Raw genomic sequence first — 19,514 nt, 5'->3', positions numbered from 1 at the left:
CTCTGATATTTTAGGTGCTTGAGGGGGCAATACCATGCTAACACCTTCTCTTACAGTTTCTGAAGAGCAGTAGTCAGCTTGCTGTGGCTGCTGCTGTCCTGTCTTGGTAGTACAGTGACAAGAAGGTGCCCAGGACTATTCTCCTTTACAATCCCTCAGCACCCTTTGAGGTTTGTTCCTTATTCATTGCAACAGAAGTCAGAGCTCAACCTGGCTTCCTCATGCCTGTGAAGGGATGAAAACAGCAGTCAGCAGATGATTAACCTGCTCTAAACAGGGAGACCTTTTTTTCACCAGGTGGGGTCTCTTTCCCTGCCTGACAGCCATTCTCTTGATGCTCACACACATGCTGCTGCCAAGCAGCTGAACCTCCCAGAGGAGGCAGGGAGAGATGCTGTGCAAACAAGAAGCAGAGAGGGCTGAGAAGGGACAGGGAAGGAGGCCTGAAGGACTGGGCTGGAAGAGGAAAGGATGAAGGAAATCCCTTCTGGAGGTGAAGAGGCAAAATGTAATTTATGGGATTTCTGAAATTCTCTTGTATCAGGGCATGAAGTAACTGGTACTGCTGGAAATGAAAATACCTGAAAGAGGGTGTTGCCTTATGTATTCATATTGGAATTTGGAATTTTTCTGGTTACAAGGAGAAATACAAGGGCTTGCAGGAGAGAGGTAGAGTCAGTGGTCTGCCAGGGCAACTAAACTAGCTAGGGCATGCTGCTTATGCATCACAAATGATACATCTTCTTGAGATCTGTCCACTTTTTAAATTTGCTTTTTCTTCTGGCAATGTAATATTGATTCCAGGGACATGGGACTAATGGCTCAGGAGATAATTAACAGATATATCTATCTGCTCATTTTTCTTCTTGACTCAGTAGTAGGTAGCTGTCAGGGATTAGAAAACCTTGTATGACTTCAGGTACCTGAAGAGCAATAGAGTACAGCTACAGCCTCACCCAGGTCTCTCAAGCTCAATGAGAGCTAAACCCAATTGTGCCATGCCCATACTGTGATTGTGGTGCTCCAGTTAGCTCCAAACAAGTAGATACTTCTCCATGGTACAATGTTGAGCAGAGATCAGAGTTCAGGACTCAAGACCAGTGCTGTTGATGCTGGAATAGGAATTAAGTTATCCCTAGCTCAGACAGTGCTGTGTACAGTGCAGGTGCACTCTGTGTGATGGTCAGTACTTCCATCTGGCATGATGTTGTCAAGCCATAGAAAAGCAAATACAATTTTGAGATTGGTTCTGAATATGCTTTTGTTCATTTAATTAGGATTAAGACTGGACAATATTGGGTTCTCCTCTAAAGTGTAATTGTTTATTGACGCAACTCCAAGTCTTCACACCATACAAATGCCTTGCTAGTTTATTAGCAGTATTTTGCCTCTGTCATTCAATTACAGAAAATGAGGAATGATACTACGCTTTTTTCTTTTCATAACAGCTCCTGAATTGATGGGTCAGGAACCTGGTTCTGGAATTTTCCTATTCAGTAGAGCAGTGATTTTTAAAAATAACTTGAGGAGCAGGCTCCGATAAGCAAACAAGGTTTTCTAACACTGGGTAAAAAGCTTGTCCCATAGCACGAAAGTCAAGTGACAAAACAACATCAAGAAGCTGGGCTACAGCTCTTTGGTCTGTGCCTTGCTCCTCCTGTGCAAGTTTTGTTCTTCATTAGTGCCACAAGAAATTCTATATGCTAGGGGCAGAATTTTCAACCAATCCTAAAATGATTGTGTTATCTTTGTACAAAAATGGGAATATCAAAAATGTTACCTTTCCATTTGCTAGTAGTTATCCTATATACTACCCCGAGACTGACAGAGAGAACAGAGATAGCACATTACAAGATATTTTGTTATTGGTTTATGTAGTTGATAACACAGGTGCTAAAAATGTGCATTCAGCCCATAATTACAGTTCTGGAAATTTAGTGCTGTATTTATGAAATGCTTTTCCTTAGAATCTTTAAACAATTAGCTAATGAGTCCCAAGTGGAACAATTATCCCATATACTCAGACAGTTGGGATTCTTCATCAGCCAATGTGCATCCACTGCTCATGAAGCATGTTTGTGTTCTAAAAGCAAAACTAGCTATTCTGTGTTTTCCTCTTGGATGTTTCATGAATTGAAACAAAAGCAGAGACTAGATTACATTGGTGACACAGAAATGGACAGACCCTGTTGAAGCCAGAGCCTAGTACAGCTTAGAGAAGTATGAGTGGACATGCTGTAACTATTTACTGTGAATGGGGAATAACATGAGAATATAGTATTCTAATGCAGTAAAATCAGAAAGAACCAATTTGGTTGCATAAGGACCCTGACAACCACAGGAAAGATATCTAAATGTAACAGAAGCTGACCCTGTCTGCATGAAAAAAAATCAATATGTGTAGGAGGTATTTTCAGTTTCTTTCTGCCACAATTTTCCTCCACTAACCTCTGACTTGACAACGGTCTGTGGTCAGGATACTGAGGATGACACTGTGAACAGTGACTATTTATCTCACATTTATATTCCGGTGCTTTTTTTTCTCTAAGGTGTAAAGGAGATGTAGTCTTGTTGCAGTCCCTGAGCGAACAGGTCATCCAATCCTACGGATGGATAAGGGAGCCTTGACCATCCCAGAGGTGTTCAGCCAATTTAAAAAGAACCTCCACTGAAGCAGGCTCCATGAGTTTTTTGAGTAGCTTGTAGCACTATTTTCCCACACTTGGAAACAGAAAGTTTCTCCTCATACACCCACCAAATTATCTTCGCAGGACACTTTATTTTTATGCTATTTGCAGCTACAGAGAACTACTTCTTTAAATCATGCCCTTCTTTAAAGCAAACCTCTTCAAGGAGACAGTTAGCACGTCTCCAATAAACTCTCTTTTCTTGATGAAACCAACAGCTACTTCAACCTTTCTTTACCTCTCTCACTTGCTGAATCTCTTAATTTTCATGTTATTTCCATGGGATTGCCTCTTGTTCTTAATTTGAATGGTCACCCATAGTCAGGGATGATCTAATTCTTGCATGTGAGCCCTGGGCTGGCTACCAGGCACCCAGAACAGGTCTGGGACCTCCCAGTGCATCATCCAGAGGCACAAACTGACATGAGGCCCCCTCCTCCCTCCCTTCCTGTGGGAGTGTCACCTCTGTACAGCTGTGGGAGATTCAGTATGTTAAGAGTCAAATCATGTGTTGCTGGTAACTGATTAAGAGGCAAGTCGGCATTGGCCTGTCAGCCCTGCACAGCTGTGGGAGATTCAATACTTAAGAGCCAAATGGACATCAGCTGGTCAGCTCAGCTAGAGAGCTCTGTCAAGGTGGAGAGCTCTGTCCTGTGCTGGCCTGGAGAAGCAGCAAGGCTTGGAGGAGAAGCAGGCTTTGGAAGAAAGATAAGTCAGCTTGGGGAAAGTATGGAACTGTTTCTGGGAGAGAGGGTTGATGACTGTCTAGTTGCTGATTTGTTTATTATGAAGTAAGAGCTTGGATGAGAGCATAAGTATGTATTATTGAATGAGTATGTATTAATGCAAGAAGAGAAAAAAAGAATTTAAAGAAAATAAACAGCCCCTGCCCTGCAGAAAGAAAGAAGAATGTTGTGATGTGTGAATTATTTTGGCTGCTACAACTTAATGCAACTTATTAAAACTTAATACAACTTAATATACAACTTAGTATACTTTATTTAAATTTAATACACCTTCCCTCCCTCCCCTGAGTGATCTCTGCAAAATAACCTACCAGCTCACCTGGTCCCTGGTGAGTGGGAAGAAAGGTGAGTGACCTGCTCTATAGCATATCAGTTATATTTTTCTTCTGTGGGAGAAATGAAATCCCTCCATCAATTCAGGGTATAGAAAACAGTGTCTTACTGCTTGAGATAATCTGTGCAGCAACTTTAATGTTCTGCTACCGGCAGGCAAATTTTGCAGTAGGGGAAAATGCATATTTGCCTTGTCTGAAACATCCTGCTGAAGAGATTTCCTTCAAAGATGCTTCTTTCCACATTTTTTTGGTGTGCTGTCTGCTTTACACAAGTACTGCTCTGCTTCTGGGAGGTCAGTTGGAAGTGGAGCGGGGGCACTGTTTCCGCTCTGCCTCCTCTTTGAACAGAGTTGAAGCAATTCCTGTGTTTCCTTCAACACAGTGCCTTCAAGTCTGCCCATCTCTTAAGCAGGCCATACACCATGGGGTGGGGAAGATTTTGAGCTGTAGTGAGGGACTGAAAGAACCTCGATAATCATGATGAAAAATTCTCTCTGATAAGTGTAGTTGAAATGCTGGGCTATAATGAGGAGATATGCTGTGTTGGCTGTCCAAGTTGGGAAGTCTGTTTGTGCAACCTTAAAAACTGAAACCTTGATAGCAATAGTTACCTCTTCAGGCGTTTGCTTTGGTAGAAGATTTCTTTGTAGGATGGTAATGAATAATAAATAATGCTGCATGGAGAAAAGGGTCTATTCTGACTCTACAGCTAGAATGGCTGTACTTTACTCTCTGGTCAGTCCTGTTGGTCTGGGCAGAATTTTTCCTGGAGGGAATATGTGAACTCGGTTTGAGTTGAGAGAGCAGGTTCTAAAACATTTTCCTAAAAATTAGTTTTCTAAATGAGATTCTATTTAATTTAGGTGATCCCCTCATACACAGAGATTATAATTCTGAACTGTAAGTGATCAGATATTTGTGCCAGCATAACTCATATCATTAATTTGCTAGATTGCTTCTTCTTGCCATGTAAATACACTTGAAAGCTGTGAGTTCTGGTGACCACAGGTCCCCAGAATATACACTGGAGTTAGTGTATATGAAGAAGCTACTGTTCCCTTGCCTGAAGGGGACCTGAACTAGCTCCTGTAGTTTGCATAACATCAGGTTCTGAGTATAAAACTGACCTGGTCTGCCTCAGTAGAGGAGGCAACAGCTTCGATTTCAAATCCTTACACTGTGTGAACTTGAGATCTGGCAGTCCTCTAGTTCTCACCTTCACTCCCTTGCTTGGATTTGTTTTCTGATTCTGTGCACTGCTGTTATTGCTTCTGTGTGACCTGAGCTTCACTGGATTAAACTTGGAGGCCCCAAACTCTCACTTAAAATGAGTCCAACTTAAAAGGCTTTCCAAGAGAGTGTACACCCAACTCGCTATTCTCACTCTGGGAGAATTAACTGAGGAAGGCTGCAGCGACTCGGGCAGAGAATTAGGGTGGCTTAGGCATATTTTGCAGTCCTCCCAGTTCATCCTCTTAACATGCCCACAATGGATGGAAGGTTTGTTCTCATCTCTGAAGGAGACAGTGAAGACAGATATACCCTAGAGAACTCCAAATGCTGGTGAAAACAGACACATTTCCCCCAAAACACAGAGGATGTCTGTGTATGGATGGTCCAGCTGCCGGTATAGTCAGTATCTCATGCTATGTGGATATAATAGCAGTTCAGTACTCCCTTCTTCAGAGGCTGTGGGTTTTATTTCCTTTAGCTCTCATTGGCATTGTTTTCTTTTCCTCCCAACCTCCCACAGTTGCTTTTAAGTGAGATTTTGAAATATTCCTGTGGAAGGGACTGACTAGTGGTGACAGACTGAGTGGCCACCAGCAGAGACTGATGTCATGCATGGAAAGTGATGTCATTGCAAAGCAGTTCTGCTGGGGTCTGAGAGGTGCTGCAAACTGCTGCAGCCCCCCTGTGTTTTTTAGGCTACATGCCTGGCTTAAAAGTGAGGAAGCACCCTTGCAGTTTGGTGTTACCTCATCTAGGCAACTTGCTGTCTGAAGAGACTTCTCACTTCAGTTTGCCTTACGCTATGAAGCTTGGTGTGATCAGGCATCTTTGAGTGATATCTGCGGGAGAGTAAATGTGGCAGAAAAGTTGATGTTGACTCTGGGAGTAAAGGGTAGAGGAATTGGGCTCAGTAAAAGTTTTGCTTTCTTGTACTGTGAGAATAGTCTTAATGTTACTATGTGCATAACTTTGTGTCCTTCCTCAGTTTGCACAGTGTGTTCCTACCTAGCATAACTGTTACCCGGTGTGAGTAATGATGGTCAGAACTGAGACCTTTAAGCACCTTACTTGTCCCTGTGTGAGGTGCCAGCCAGGTAGACAAGCAGGATATATAAGGAGGGAACATGAGGTACAAGCTGGAAAGTTTGTTGTCTCTGTTTGTGGTATTGATAAAGATTATCTCTGGTTACTGTATCTTCTGAGATTCACTTCGAAATACCTGATGTTAAGAAATTGGCAGTAATGCAGAGAGGAGCTGCATGATGGATTTAATAGTGTAAAGCCTTCCAAGGAGAGGCTTCCTCCATCTCGCTTATGTGAAATCAGGGATGTGATGGCGGGCTGCGAGCAGCGAGCGTGGGCAGCGATAGCGGAGAGCGGAGGGTGCTTTCATCTGTCAGTAAGAGGCCTAATGAGCTCAAATGCCTGGAAGCAGAAGCTGGACAAATTCAGATTAGAAATCAGGTGCAGTGTTTAAAGTGAGGTTAATTAACTGTTAGAATAACTTAGCTGTGGTGAATTTACTGCCACTTGAAGTCTTCAGATCAAGCTAAAGTTACCTGGATACAGAGATTTCTGCGTGAGGGTCGAGGGACTAAATTCAGAAACTAAACTGCATTATTTCCCTCTGGCTGGCCCATCTCTGTGGGCTCACCGGAGACCCTGGAGAGACATGGCCTGGCCTGTGAGGTGGTGCAGGAGGCCACCAGCCCTGTGCTGCCTCCTGTGGGCTCCCGCCCTCCGTGAGGAGGGTGAACGGAGCAATCCTGTGACAGAAACGTGTTAATATGATTAATGACAAAACTTAATTTGCACGGACAGTTCATTCTCGCACAAAGGAGCGCTCACAAATGAGAGGCTTTGCGGCAGGTGGGGTCCACGGAGGGGATCACTCTGAGGGCCAGGATGGCTCTGGCGGGGAACAATGAGCGGGGTTCGGCGGAGCAATTGGTGCACCTTGTACGGAGGAGATTTAATGAGATTTCCGAGTAATGACAAAAGTTGGAAGTGTTTAATAGCTCGCCGCTAAATTATGCATGCGGCCTGTGCCGGGGACAGCTCCGCGGGGCTGCGGGCGGAGGCGGCGGGCGGCCGCCAGGGGGCAGCAGCGCCACGCCGCAGGGCCGGCGCCCGCCCGCCGCCTTCAGGGGGGCGAGATACTCCGCCGCCGCCCGTACCAACCCCCCGCAACGCGCCTTAGTACCGACAAAAATAAACGTTACTGCACGCCGGCAAACCGATTTCCCCACTCGCGGCTCCAAAACTGCTGTGGGACTGCCAGGCCGGGCCGAGGAGTGTCACCTTTCAGGTGCCGGCCCTCCCCTGAGGGGCAGCGCCTGCCCTTCAGCCTGTGGGCCAGGGGCGAAGTGCTGCTGTGGGAAAAAGGGGCCGTTGGAGGGATATCGCTAAATATATGTCCCGTTTATAGTCGTTTAGCCCTGAAATGGGCGGTCTGTGTTAGTTAACAGGTGTGTAACAGGTGGAACGGGCCAAGCAGGTGTTTGCTCCAGCTCTTTTCTTGATTTTTTTTTTTTCCTCTGGTTCCCCTCAAACTCGAATAGCAGCACTTTTCAAATACCCATAGTGACCAGACCAGATATCTTTTTTTTCCTCTTCTAAGAATTTGCAAATGTTGTTCTGTTTTCTCTCAGTTCTTTATTCAGTAGGAGATGAGAATTTAATAGGGTTGACAGTGGGGTTAAACTCTCAGGCTGGCAACTTGCCCTGTAAAGTATGTGGCACCCATACTTCTTCCTTCTTTACGAATTGCTTTACAGAAGAGTCGTCTTTTAAGGGATGAACCGTCTTTATTTTAAGTGAGGAATTATTGGGAATGGAGAAATTAAGGCCTTTTAAATATTTAATGGATGGAGGTTTTCTAAATTATTTAATAGCTTATTATAAAAGATGGCGTAAAATGGTTTAGTAATTTATTCTTTACAGAAAGTAGCCATAAGAAGTATTTTACAACATGTAAATATTGGTAGGAAAAGTACCTAATTTAAAATGCTATCTTATTCCATCTGTCAAAGGAATTATACAGTGCCCATACACTTTTCAAATAACTTCAGACCTTTATTGTTTCTGTTCTCGAAACGCTTCCCTGGCATAGGGAAATACAATTTATACCCATTTTACTGGAGCGCAGAGGCACAGAGACAGGCTATGCTGGGCCTGAGGCGCAGCAGATCTGGCCACTGAAATTCCCTTTAGATACCAGAACCCACAGTCTTAGTTTGGGCACATGGATGCCTTAAATACTAACACAAGGAGAGTTGTGGGGTCCAGGGCAACTCAAGTGCAAAGCAGGAGTTGTTCGTGGCCAACCCATGCACAAATACTGAGAGTGGAGCCCTTCCCCTTTCCCCTTTCCTCCTTCCTCCTTTTCTTTTCTACAGCTTTGCTAGAGATGGAGGTGGGGGTTCAGTTGCCTCCTGGCTAGAACTCATTGTGTAGAAAAACAACCCCTTTCTTTATAAGATTGCTTTCCCTGGGTAACTTCTCTTCAAATCCCTGTTGTGTAAATTAACCCTGCTGTGTTGAAGTCAAGGACTTCATCCACAAAATTCCAGTTGTCAGACATATTGGTGCCTCTTGGCAGGTGATGCTGCTGTTTAAAGAGCTGCTCAGTTTGCTCATAGGTGGCCAGCTGGGAGGGCTGGTGGCCAGTTGGGAGGGCTGATGCCCACCGGTGGGAGCAGCTGCCCTCGCAGGCTGTGCTGCCCCAGCAGGCTGTGCTGCCCCAGCAGAGCTCCTGGCATGGGTGGTCAGGAGTGATTTGCTTGTTCATGCAGCCTGCAAAGAAGCAGCTCTGCTTTCCAAAGTAGCGCTACGCCCTGAGATGAGGCAGGGACCAGCAATAAAACCACCGACCACAAAAAACACACAAAACATGGTTTCGCTGTGAGAAGCCTGGAATTCCTTTTACCGTTATTAACAAGGTGAGCCTCTTGCTTCTGTTCTGATTTGCCTCCTTTATTGACATAAAACTGCTGAATCTCAGACTTAAGATTGCACTGTAGGAGTTTGCCTTACAGTCCCTTCAAACAATCCCATTTTCTTAAGAAATACTGCTGCCTGGAAGGCATCAGAAAGCCCCAAGATATGCTGGTGGCTGTATCATCTGCTGCTTTTGCTGTACCCATTTAATTAGAATGAGTTAGAATAATCAATACTTCCTTGTCTTTTACAAGTGTTTAACATCTGTTTACAGAACAGGTTACACTAAAGTTAGTATTTACCTGTTGATGCATCTACACAGTTTTTCTTCCTCTCTAATAAAAATTATGGAACAGATAAGCACTAAAACCTGAGTTAGTGTATTGTAATACTGACTTCACAAGAGCACTGTAAGAATATATTTATCTATCTGTCCAATTATGAAATGGATAAAAATGTCCCACACAACCGTTTCGGTCATTCAATACTATATTGAAAAACCTGTTTGTTTGCTTTTTCTCAATAGACCTTTTGAGGCAAACTGATTTTTTTAAAATATTTTTGTTTTATGTGTATTTGTGGAAGAAAGTATTAATACAGGATGGTAGCACTTTGTATTAAGACACCTCTTTGCCCCCATCTTGTTTTGAGTAGAACTGCTGCATTGCATTTTGGCTCACTCTGAAACTCTCCACGTTGGAAAGTGAAGACAGAGTAAAATGTGATTAATTATAGATTGCTGGCCTGCTACCTCTTTAATTCCAGCAATTATTCTATTTTCTCATGGTGTTCTGAACAGAAAGGAGCTGAGTGTATTGAGCCAGGGGTTTTCCTCTCCTAAGCTTCTGAAAGGTGTCTGCCTATGTGCTTTTATGGCCCCAGAGATGCTTTGCCCTCCAATGTTATAGTGTAATTTTGTGTTTCTTAAAAGCAAGTTTCTAATTGATCAAAGGCAGAGTGAAATGAAAAGAGTGGTGGGAGAAGATGGGAAAAGGTTATTGTGATCACTCTGTAGGTGAAGATCACGTTATTATTACTCTCACAAATTGCACTGTGTCATGTTTTCAATAGCAGAAGGTCAAGTTGAGCCCAGGGATAGAAGTGAGAGAACAAATATAAACAATAAAAGCAAAGAGACTTGAATGTGTATGGAATGGAGTGTTTGAGCTCATTATTCTGTGGAACGTGTGTCAGTACTGCTGCAAAAGTGTCTCCATATAGTGATTTCAAAGTGTAGCTTCTGGGTACAGGTGGGCTGGGTGTGAGATGTGGTGTTGGAAGCAAGTAGAGACGAAAGTGTGAGAGGGCGCTATGATGATTGATCACACAGACACGATCCTATGGATGTGACCCTACAGATCCCCTGCTCCCGAGGCAGCCAGACTCCAAGGGCCTTGGCCAAATTTTTATGAAGATAATGAAAGATTTTTTCCCGTCTTTAATAATCTCTGGTTCAAACTGTTGGAGGTTTCACATAATAATGTGGAAATCTGTTTGCACTATGGTGGTGTCTCAGACCTCACAGCTTTCACAGCATCTGAGTGACGAGAGGGCACATGGTTATAAGGACAAGTGAGCAGCACACATTATAATTTCTAGTATAGCAAACTCTGCCTTTAGTTAATGCAGTGATATTTCAGAGCTGCCTTATCACAGTTTCTATGTGTTCTTGGAAACAAGTGAAAAGAACAATATGACTGCTGCCTTTTGCCTTGGATTGCACTGTAGATGGCACTGTGAAACAATGATTTTGGTAACAAAGATCTATTTCACAGCACCATTCCAGACGTTAATTGCAGTGTAATATGGCTTTCTTTCTAGGTCCCCAAAGCGAAGGAAAAATTCTGAAATGCAGAAAGGCTTATTTGCTGCTGCAAATGGGAATCTGGAATAACTATGAAAAACACACTGAAATAATTGTGTCTGGCTGGAACAAAATTCTTACAAAGTCCCCAAGGTAAGAACACTTTTTATCTTTCAAATGACACTGAAGATTTGCTGTTCTGGTTAGCAACAATATCCACTTGAATTCAACAGAGAATGAAGGCTTGACATTTCTGAAAGCTGCAGCCCACTGATGCTGAAGGGCCCGGCACCCCTTGCTGCATCTGTCTGCCCAGTTTCATTTTTCCCCCTGCCTTTTTAAAGATCCTCTTGTATTTCTTTATATTAGCAGGCTGAAGACTTGTGTCCTGTCTGTCTGCAAGGCAGACAAAAGTCTGCAAATGTTGTATTGTTTTAATGGTACTGGATGCTTTTAGCAGCCTTTCCGTTTGGATATAACTAAGTTGATGCTTTGTAGCGATACACTTATTCCTGGACTGGAATATACTTACAAAGGGGTAAGGTTACCCTGTTAACCTGATGAAACCTGGTTTCACATTCCCTGTCTAACATCAGGGTCATGTCTTCAAAAAAGTCAACTCATAATCTGGGATAGCTTTTGAAATCAGATCAGCCCACCCATTTCCATGGAGAGCGGCTTTGCTCCTGCACTGGGAATGGTGGGAACACCGGGGTTAGCTTACATGCTGAAATCACAGCTGTTGAGCATGTGGTGCATGATTTGGGACTAAATACCTGTCCCTCCCATCAGCTCACACCAGAAAGGGCATGCTCAAAATGTCTGATCTGCAGTATTTAATTCAAAGGGTTCAATCCTACTCTGTCACACCTCAGGAAACCTGAAGGAAGGTCCCTGTCTTCATTATACTACAGAGTGACACCAGAGCTGGGGTCTCCGCTAATATTTGGATCAGATTCCTGTGTTTGCATTTAGAGCAACAGAGGGGTGGTATCACAAGACAAGCAGATGATGTCTTCCTATTTAGTGGTAACTGGTGCATGAGGTGTAAGCCATGTGTTTCTCATGGAGGGAGTAAGAAAACTAAGGTTAAATTCAGCTGTCCTCAAGAAAACGAGGTTCAGTTACCTGGGGAAGATTTGGGTGACTAAAATCTGAAATGGCAGATAGATTTCAGAGCTTACTGGGCAGTTTCCTTAGGCTAATACTGGATCAATAGCACTAATAACATTTATGCAGGTTTCACAGTGACTCAATTCCATTAGCCTCAGTAGCATTACGTGGTTCAGCTGGGTGCAAGAGGTGAATTAGATCCATGCTTATTTAGCTGAAGTGTAGCTGCTCTGAATTAGCCTGGGAGTGCTCTGTAAGAGGATACTTGTTGGGTAGGCAAGGATCAGTGATGTCTTTATCTTCTGGGCTTGATTCTTGCTTGCTGAAGACTCCAATACACTGCTGCAAAAGAGCCTCAGTGTGTTTCTACCTGTGCTGGGTCATTTGCTTTCAGGGTGACAACATATGGGGCTCAAAACAGAGCACCTCCTTGAAGCAAGGAAAGGTACCTTTTTGTCAAATCAGTCCTTAAAATGCGGCTTCTTTACATGTAATTTTTTATTTCTTAAATCTGTATACATGGTGAGTAAGTTTTTAGCAATATTTGTGCAGCTTTTTAAAAAAGTATGTAGGCTGGAGTAAAATCTACAAGGACAACTGAAGGTGCTGGTTTTTCACCAACATATTCTTTTCTCAAGTGTAAAATAGTGTTTGTTGCTAAAATATATTTACATGCAACAAGCTTTTGGTCTCTTAACTTTTGATATCAATAAGTGCATTTATGATTTGTTTGGGCTTTATCAACATTCCCATTCATACACAATGATTGAACAGCATTGTTTTGTGATGTGCAAAAGGGAAAATTATGTAAGCGCTTTTAAATGAGAAACCATGGCTTCTGTTTTGATTTCATTTGTAGATGGTTATCAAGTTTAAAACAGGATCCAAATGCTTCACCTGGCTTTGACAGTAGAGCTGTCTAAGGTGTGAGGGGTTTTTTTGTTTAAACTATCAGTCTATTCAGCACTTGAATATTGGATTAGCTGAATAGTCTCAGGTATTTTAAAGATACACAGATCAATTATTTAGAAAATACTTGGAAGAATCAGAATTTTCTGCAGGGGAAAGAAGTTCCCAAAGGAGTTTTTGGTGCAAATAAGCATGCTTATGATAGGCTTGCCCAAATCCCAGCGTGCTGATTAACTGCAGACTAACGTCACTGCTATGAAAGCAGTATTTAGTTCAATTTATGCAAATCTATAAATTGCCTTTAATTAATTTGATGTATTCTTGCTTACAGTATTTGCTGAAAATGTGGAATGTTGTATCTAAGGGTTCAACTGCATAATGCCCATTTATGTATAGCACGAGTAATAAATCATCATAACTGAGTTTAAGAAAATTATTAGATTACTTTTCTATATGATGAATGGCATAACATAAGCTATTGAGGGATTTAACTGTAGATATTTGCAGCAAAATTACTGAGGATTTGTGGTCTTACTTCTAACATGAACGTGAATAAGACTAACAACGTCCACCTTCTCTAGAACAAATGTTTTCTGAAATGCAGTTTCTAACACCCTGGCAGAACAGCAAGCCCTCACGTATTTGACCGAGGTGCTGGTTTCATGAGTGTTTAACCCTCAGCAAGCTTACTGATCTTCAGGAAAGCTAGCAGATGTTGTGTGCTTGAAGATCCAGCCAATTCATGTGCATGGCTACACAAGAGCTGGTAGCTTTAGCAAGTATGTTCTGAGAAGTATTAAGTAAAAAGGACATTTTTCTATGATGCTTCTATGACTTTGAGGTGAACGCAGTTTAAAAATAATAGCACAACTTAGAAATATGTATATTTAAATTTGAGTGTGGACAGATCTTAATCCAGAAAAACCCCACCCCTTATGCCAGATTCATAGAAATGTGCTGCACTCATAATGTGTTGTTATAAACGTGTTTGTGGGTAATACGATGTGTCATAGCCATTGCATTGTCTAATTATAAAACATGCTTAACAAAGGCTTGATCCCAACTAAACCATGAATATGATTTTGTGAGTGTTGCCTTGTTATAAGCCATATTAGTTATTCTTCAGTATCTTTTCAGCTTTTCCTTTGCCACATCATTTTTATGTTATTCCTTACTCACATTGTTCTTTCACTCAACTGCTTCCTTTTCTGCCTCCAGGATGAGATTCTGTGCCAAATCAATGCTTCTATCTGACTGGCTCTTTCTGGTCTATGTGTTAATGGTCTGCTGTAAATTGTTGTCCGCCTCTAGCCACCATCCCCGGGGGCACACAGGTAGGAGCTTTTAAACTCATTATGTGCTACTGAGACCAATTAATACCACTTGCAGAATGTTAGAGCTCACTTTTTAGCAATGGATAATTGATGAGGCTGTTGACAGCATGTTATAATCAGTGCAATGGGTTAAAAATACAACAAGACAAAATGAGTTATTGTAAATTTTCATGGTTTTTCTCTAGTAATTTTATGTATTGAAGCTCACCAGACAGTTTTTTGGAGTGACTTCATGACTGCTAGGACTTTGGGATTTGTTTGTGTCATTTTGCTTTATCCTTCCTTATCCAAAGATATTCTGAAATATATCTTTATCTTCTCCCTCTTAATCCAGTTGTTATCAAGAGACTTTACAATGGTATCATTGGCTTTAGTGGGCAATAGATCAAAGCCCTCAGACTTACATTAGCCATTTCTTTCACTAAGTAGCGCAAATACTGAACTGTGGTTTAGTTCAGCTTGTGGTATGCTCCTTCTTTTCCTAACTTGCACAGTGAAGCAAACAGAAAGATACTGCATTTAAGAGGATGCACTATTGTAGTAGGGTACATCTACCAGGCACAATGTAGTATCTTATTATAAATGACAGAAATAGCTCAGAACAAGCTGGATTGGCTTCACGAAGAGATACCATACTGGATCTTCAAAGAAACATCTCTGTGCTAGGATCATGCAGGCACATCAGCTTGAAAGCAGAAAGAAATATAAATATCTTAATGCTGATGCAAAGATATCAGTGCAAGTCCTAAAACTGGATAGCTGAGTTAGCCCTATGTCACCTTTGATCCCAAAAGAGAGAGGTAAGTTAACAAAATGCCACCTGCGAGCTCTGCTTTTCGGGAGAGGACAAAGACCTGGCTGCAACACCACGATGAGATGACTGCATTCTTAGCATGTAGTTAGCTTCATGCTGGCTTGGAGATTTCTGCAAGTGTTTCTATTTGTGATGTAGTCTCATTCTTAAATTAGGTGTAATGGCCTTAAATCCATATATAATGTTCTTAGCTCTAAGCCAAATTCTTGTGGGTCCAGGTCTAATGTTAGCATCCACTTCGGCTTGGCACTAGGAAGTGGGGATGCATTTGTTAGGGTCTCCATCCTCCAGATGAGACGACCTATTGATTTCTTTCCTGGATGCTTCCGGTGATTGTCTAGGTAGGAGCTGAAGGGTCCTCATGTGCTCGCCAAAATCTCTTCAATCCTGGCAAGCAGGACTGACTGTGTCCTGCATATAGTTGTTGTGTCTGTGTCTGTGCTCATAGCACATCAGCAGTGTGTGTATCGAAGAGCTACACACACCACCTCCTTGCCTTACTCCATCACCAGCTCTGCGTTCCCTGGTGCTGTGCAGCACTCGTAAGTGTCATAAAACTCAGTCACAGGTTATGGAGAATAACTGACATCTTGCGGCAAAAGCCCATAAAGTGATCCCAGTGAATACAGTGTTAGAGGATGATCCGTATTACCATTTTGCAGGTAGCTGTTATGGAAACAAGTTGAATCACTTCAATGAGGAAGGGGGTCTGTGCACAATGACAAGTTAATTAGGCCCTCTTGACCTTTCCTGTAAACAACTGCTGTTTAGCAGAGCATTTCAGAGCTGACTATGCAGCAAAACCTGGAGAACAGCCTTCTGCAGCTTTTGTCATTCAGGGAAGAGTCTTGTAAAAAGAAATGTTATTTTTGTCTTTTAAAGATGCACTTTGCATGTGTACCTAAGGGAAATACCTGTAATAACGCAGTAGTGATTCTGTGTTGTGGGCTCGTATGATGAACGCTCATTATGTGTTATGTAAATTATGACAATCTTTTTAACATAACATTTCAGAATGCTTGACTGCATACTTCTAATTGACACTAAGAATTCTTTCCCCCGTATCAAAGAGGTACTGTAAAACACAATCAAGCTGCTCAACTGTAAGGAGATTTGCATACTGGGCTTTCTCTGGTAGGCTGAAGAAAGGTTCTTCATGAATAGTTTGGTCAGATTATGGAGCTTTTTTTCAAATAGATGCCCTTGAAGCTGGAGCCTTCATGCACCTTTTTAGACTACAGTGTCATATTCTTCCCCAGACGTGAGTTTCTCTTATGTGTGTGCTGAAGTGACCCCATCCCACTTTGATTCCATGTAACAGATGAAACAGTCACCCCATTTTTGATTCTTCAGCTCCTCGTGTCTGACATACGGCACCATGGACCATTTAGAGGGCTTGGGGGCTCTCCTCAAGGGGCCTGTGTTTCCCAGCTTCCACTTATCTTTGTTGTTTGATAGAATACCTAGATTGACCTTCTAATGTATGATCAGATCTGTGATGGAATCTGATAGGTGAGCAAGACAACGCCTTGTTCATCAGGAAAGCAAATCATTTAGAGCTTTTAGTGTAGCCTGTTTTGTGGAAAGCAAATAATTAGCCTCATTTGTTTAATACAAATTAACATGTTCTTGGAGGGCAATTGAGTGAAAATTTTTGCAGTCAATAGACAACGTTAACATTTTTCAAAGTAAAATGTCCCAAAGCACATTAGAGAGATGAATTCAAGCCTTGGGTTTGGCAAAGGCTTTGTCCAGTGTACCTTAGGTCAAGCAGCTGCAATCTGACAGGGATGTATTGAGGTGGGAAATACGTGCTGTTTATGAGGTGCCTAGCCTGGGATACTTTAGGAGGAGCTGGTTTTGAAGAACATGTTGTGTCTGCTCCTGAAAATCAGTGTGTTTCAAGCTATGTACTTGACATCGCTAGTCACTTTTGAAAAAATGCTTACTCATTAAAACTAAGAAAGTTTATTAACCAAGAGCAGACACTAGAATTTAAGATGAAAAGCGGGGATTGACTTTTTCCTTTTCAAAATACTGCCATTTTTAAGGAGCCTAATATGGGAAAAGACAATTATTGACTTTGGTCATGCTAGATGTGGTGCCTGAAAGAATGACATTCGATAGCTGTCTCTGCCATATTCAGACAGGAACAGAGACTAAATCTTTAAGGGCTCAATAACCATCCTGTTTCTGAAAAGTGGGCGAGAATGCCATTAACAATCCCTTTAACAAAAAGGGCCTCTTCACTGTAATAAAGTGTAAGATGGACCTGGTTCTTTCTTTTGTTCTGCAAAATATTCACCACCATCAAATAACTGCTAGTGGAGGAAGAGACTGTTCAATCTAGCAAGCCAATCCTGCCATTGCTTTGAAGCAGTTCGGACTTTGAGCCCAGCTTGGAGGCTGCAGCCTATTTTTCATTCAAATGTTGTAATTGCTTTGACTGGCAGAGTTAAATAGGCAAAAGGTAGAGGAGAAATGTTCCTTCTCATTACCATTAGATCACTGAAGATGCTGCTTATGCAGATTATTTCAGCAGGCTCCCTCTTCATCTATATAGAGAAGACATGTCAGAATATTCATCTGACTTTGTTTCTCTGAACTGCCTTTCTGAAGAGTTTGTCTCTTGCACTGACAGTAGCTGAGGGAAGCATAAGCACCAACCTTACTATAGCTATTTAAAATTGGGCAGTATTTCAGGCTCCCAGAGTACCTAACTGATAACGATATAACTATCAATTCCATGCTGTGCTGAATGAAGCAACGTACGTTTAGTACCAGAAAAGATTTGTTTCCACCTCACTGCTATAAGTCAGGATCCACAAATGAAGCATTGCAAAGACACTTCCTCAGGTCACCTCACGTGGGGGCTGGACTTGCAGACCATTAATTGGTATAGCCAGCTGAGCAGTTTCTGTCATGAATTACCAGTGCAGCTTGGCTTTTTTGAGACTGCTGTGTTTTATTTTTATGTGATGGTGCTCACCTGAATGCTTCCAGCCTACTTCTGCTTGGTGAAGGGTCTAGATTTTTGGAAAGTCCATTATTATTAATATGCCTGGAATCCATGTATTTAATGAACATCTGTAGCTTAAAGCAGGGCCAAATTTGTCTCCAAATTGTCTTACTCAGTTCACATCTTTTCTTTGTGATTGTAGCCCCAGGGAGACAGCAGACTTCCCTATGAATTGGGGTCCGGTCTGCATATTGGGCCTTCGACGCCCCTCAGAATGGAGTCACCCACTACAATGACCCTTCTGGGGTTCTTTTTAGAATTCGTTTTAATACCTGGTCTAGAGCGACCCGGCCTTGGTGGACCTTGATCTTCCTTCTTGTTTGACTCCTTCTCTTCATCCTTCTCTACTTCATTCAAAAGTTCCAGTTCTGTTGTGAAGGGGCACCATGGAAGTTGAGGGAGGGCAGGAGGGGATTTTCCTGCCTCCCTGAGCAGGGACCTGTTTCCAGTCTCCCCCATCCCTTAGGTCCCCTCCTTCTGCCTGGTCGCAAGAGGGTGAGGGATTGCCTGCCTTTATTGGAGCCTCCATTTGCTCCTGTTGCTTCAGGGGTGCCAAGGTGCTACTCCACCAATCAATTTCCCTTTTGCACTCCCGAATACTTCTTAATCTTTCAACCTCTTCTTTGAGTTCTGCCACCAGGCTGAGCAGGTCATCCAGCTGATCCCAGCGCACACGGGTGCTGTCACTGCTGCCCTCTGGCAGGACTGACAGGCTTAGGCTCTCCCTGCAGCCCCAGACCTGGACTGCTGCATGTTTGCATGGCAGCTCCGTCTGGGTCACCATGTTCTTTCTCGTGGTGGTTTTGACCCGAGTGGAGACCATAGTTCAGTCTGCTTGGGGAGGACAATGAGATGACAACCAGTTCAGATGAGCTCTAGACCCAGGAGAGGGACTGTGCCTCGTCCACATGCCCTGTGTGAACTGATACACCAAGCCCTTCTGAGGCGCCACGCCCTGTTTGCCCTGAGGTGGCTTGAGGCTCTCCCTCTTCCCTGGGCTTCTGCCTTCTTGGTTTGTGGTTTTGCCGTGGGTTTTTTGACTCTTTCAGAAGGGTCCCCTGCTGCCATCCTTCTCTTCAGAGCCCCTCTCCTCAAAGGTTGTCAAAGGTTAAATGAGAGAAGTCTTGTTAAAAATGGCAGTGGCAAGAATATATGCATGAAACTTAGAGGCTGGGAAGTGAGCTCAGGAGGGAATTATCACCAGCTTGAGCTATTGTAAACTCTACATCTTTGTTTAGTGAAACCCAACTGAAAAATTCCAGTTTGCTGGCTGGCATCTTAGATGTGATCTCCAGCAACTGGAATGCTGTCCTAGCTGGTTTTCAGAGGACCAGTGACTTCCATCATGTGTGAAAGGCAAGGTTTTTTTGTAGACTCTGTTGAGCAGGGTGTGAACTGGGACCTAATATTATTTTCTGGGATTCCATGAGTGTTCTCCTTTGTTTTCTTCTGATTGATGCTTGAACAGGGAGAGACAGATGTATGCAAAGGCTTGGATTGTGTGGGAGCAATCTCAGTGAATAATGCAGTAGTGCGCTTGATGCAAAAGACAAAGGCTCTCCTCGCTGCTGCTGCCTTTCT

General features: G+C 42.8%; 1 protein-coding gene across 1 annotated transcript in view; it reads left to right on the top strand.

Moving 5' to 3' along the window:
- Window positions 1-19,514, top strand: part of LOC141928079 (chemokine-like protein TAFA-4) — a 131,239-nt gene that overhangs the window by 14,887 nt on the left and 96,838 nt on the right. Inside the window, exons 2-3 of the mRNA XM_074835742.1 lie at window positions 10,762-10,897; window positions 13,985-14,100. Coding sequence (XP_074691843.1) covers window positions 10,818-10,897; window positions 13,985-14,100 — 196 coding nt within the window. The 5' untranslated portion in view covers window positions 10,762-10,817. The remainder of the gene's footprint in view (window positions 1-10,761; window positions 10,898-13,984; window positions 14,101-19,514) is intronic.

This window comes from Strix aluco, chromosome 11, assembly GCF_031877795.1.
Source record: "Strix aluco isolate bStrAlu1 chromosome 11, bStrAlu1.hap1, whole genome shotgun sequence".
NCBI lineage: Eukaryota > Metazoa > Chordata > Aves > Strigiformes > Strigidae > Strix > Strix aluco.
Note: the sequence above shows the minus strand (reverse complement) of the source record. Positions and strands in the feature narration are given on the sequence as shown.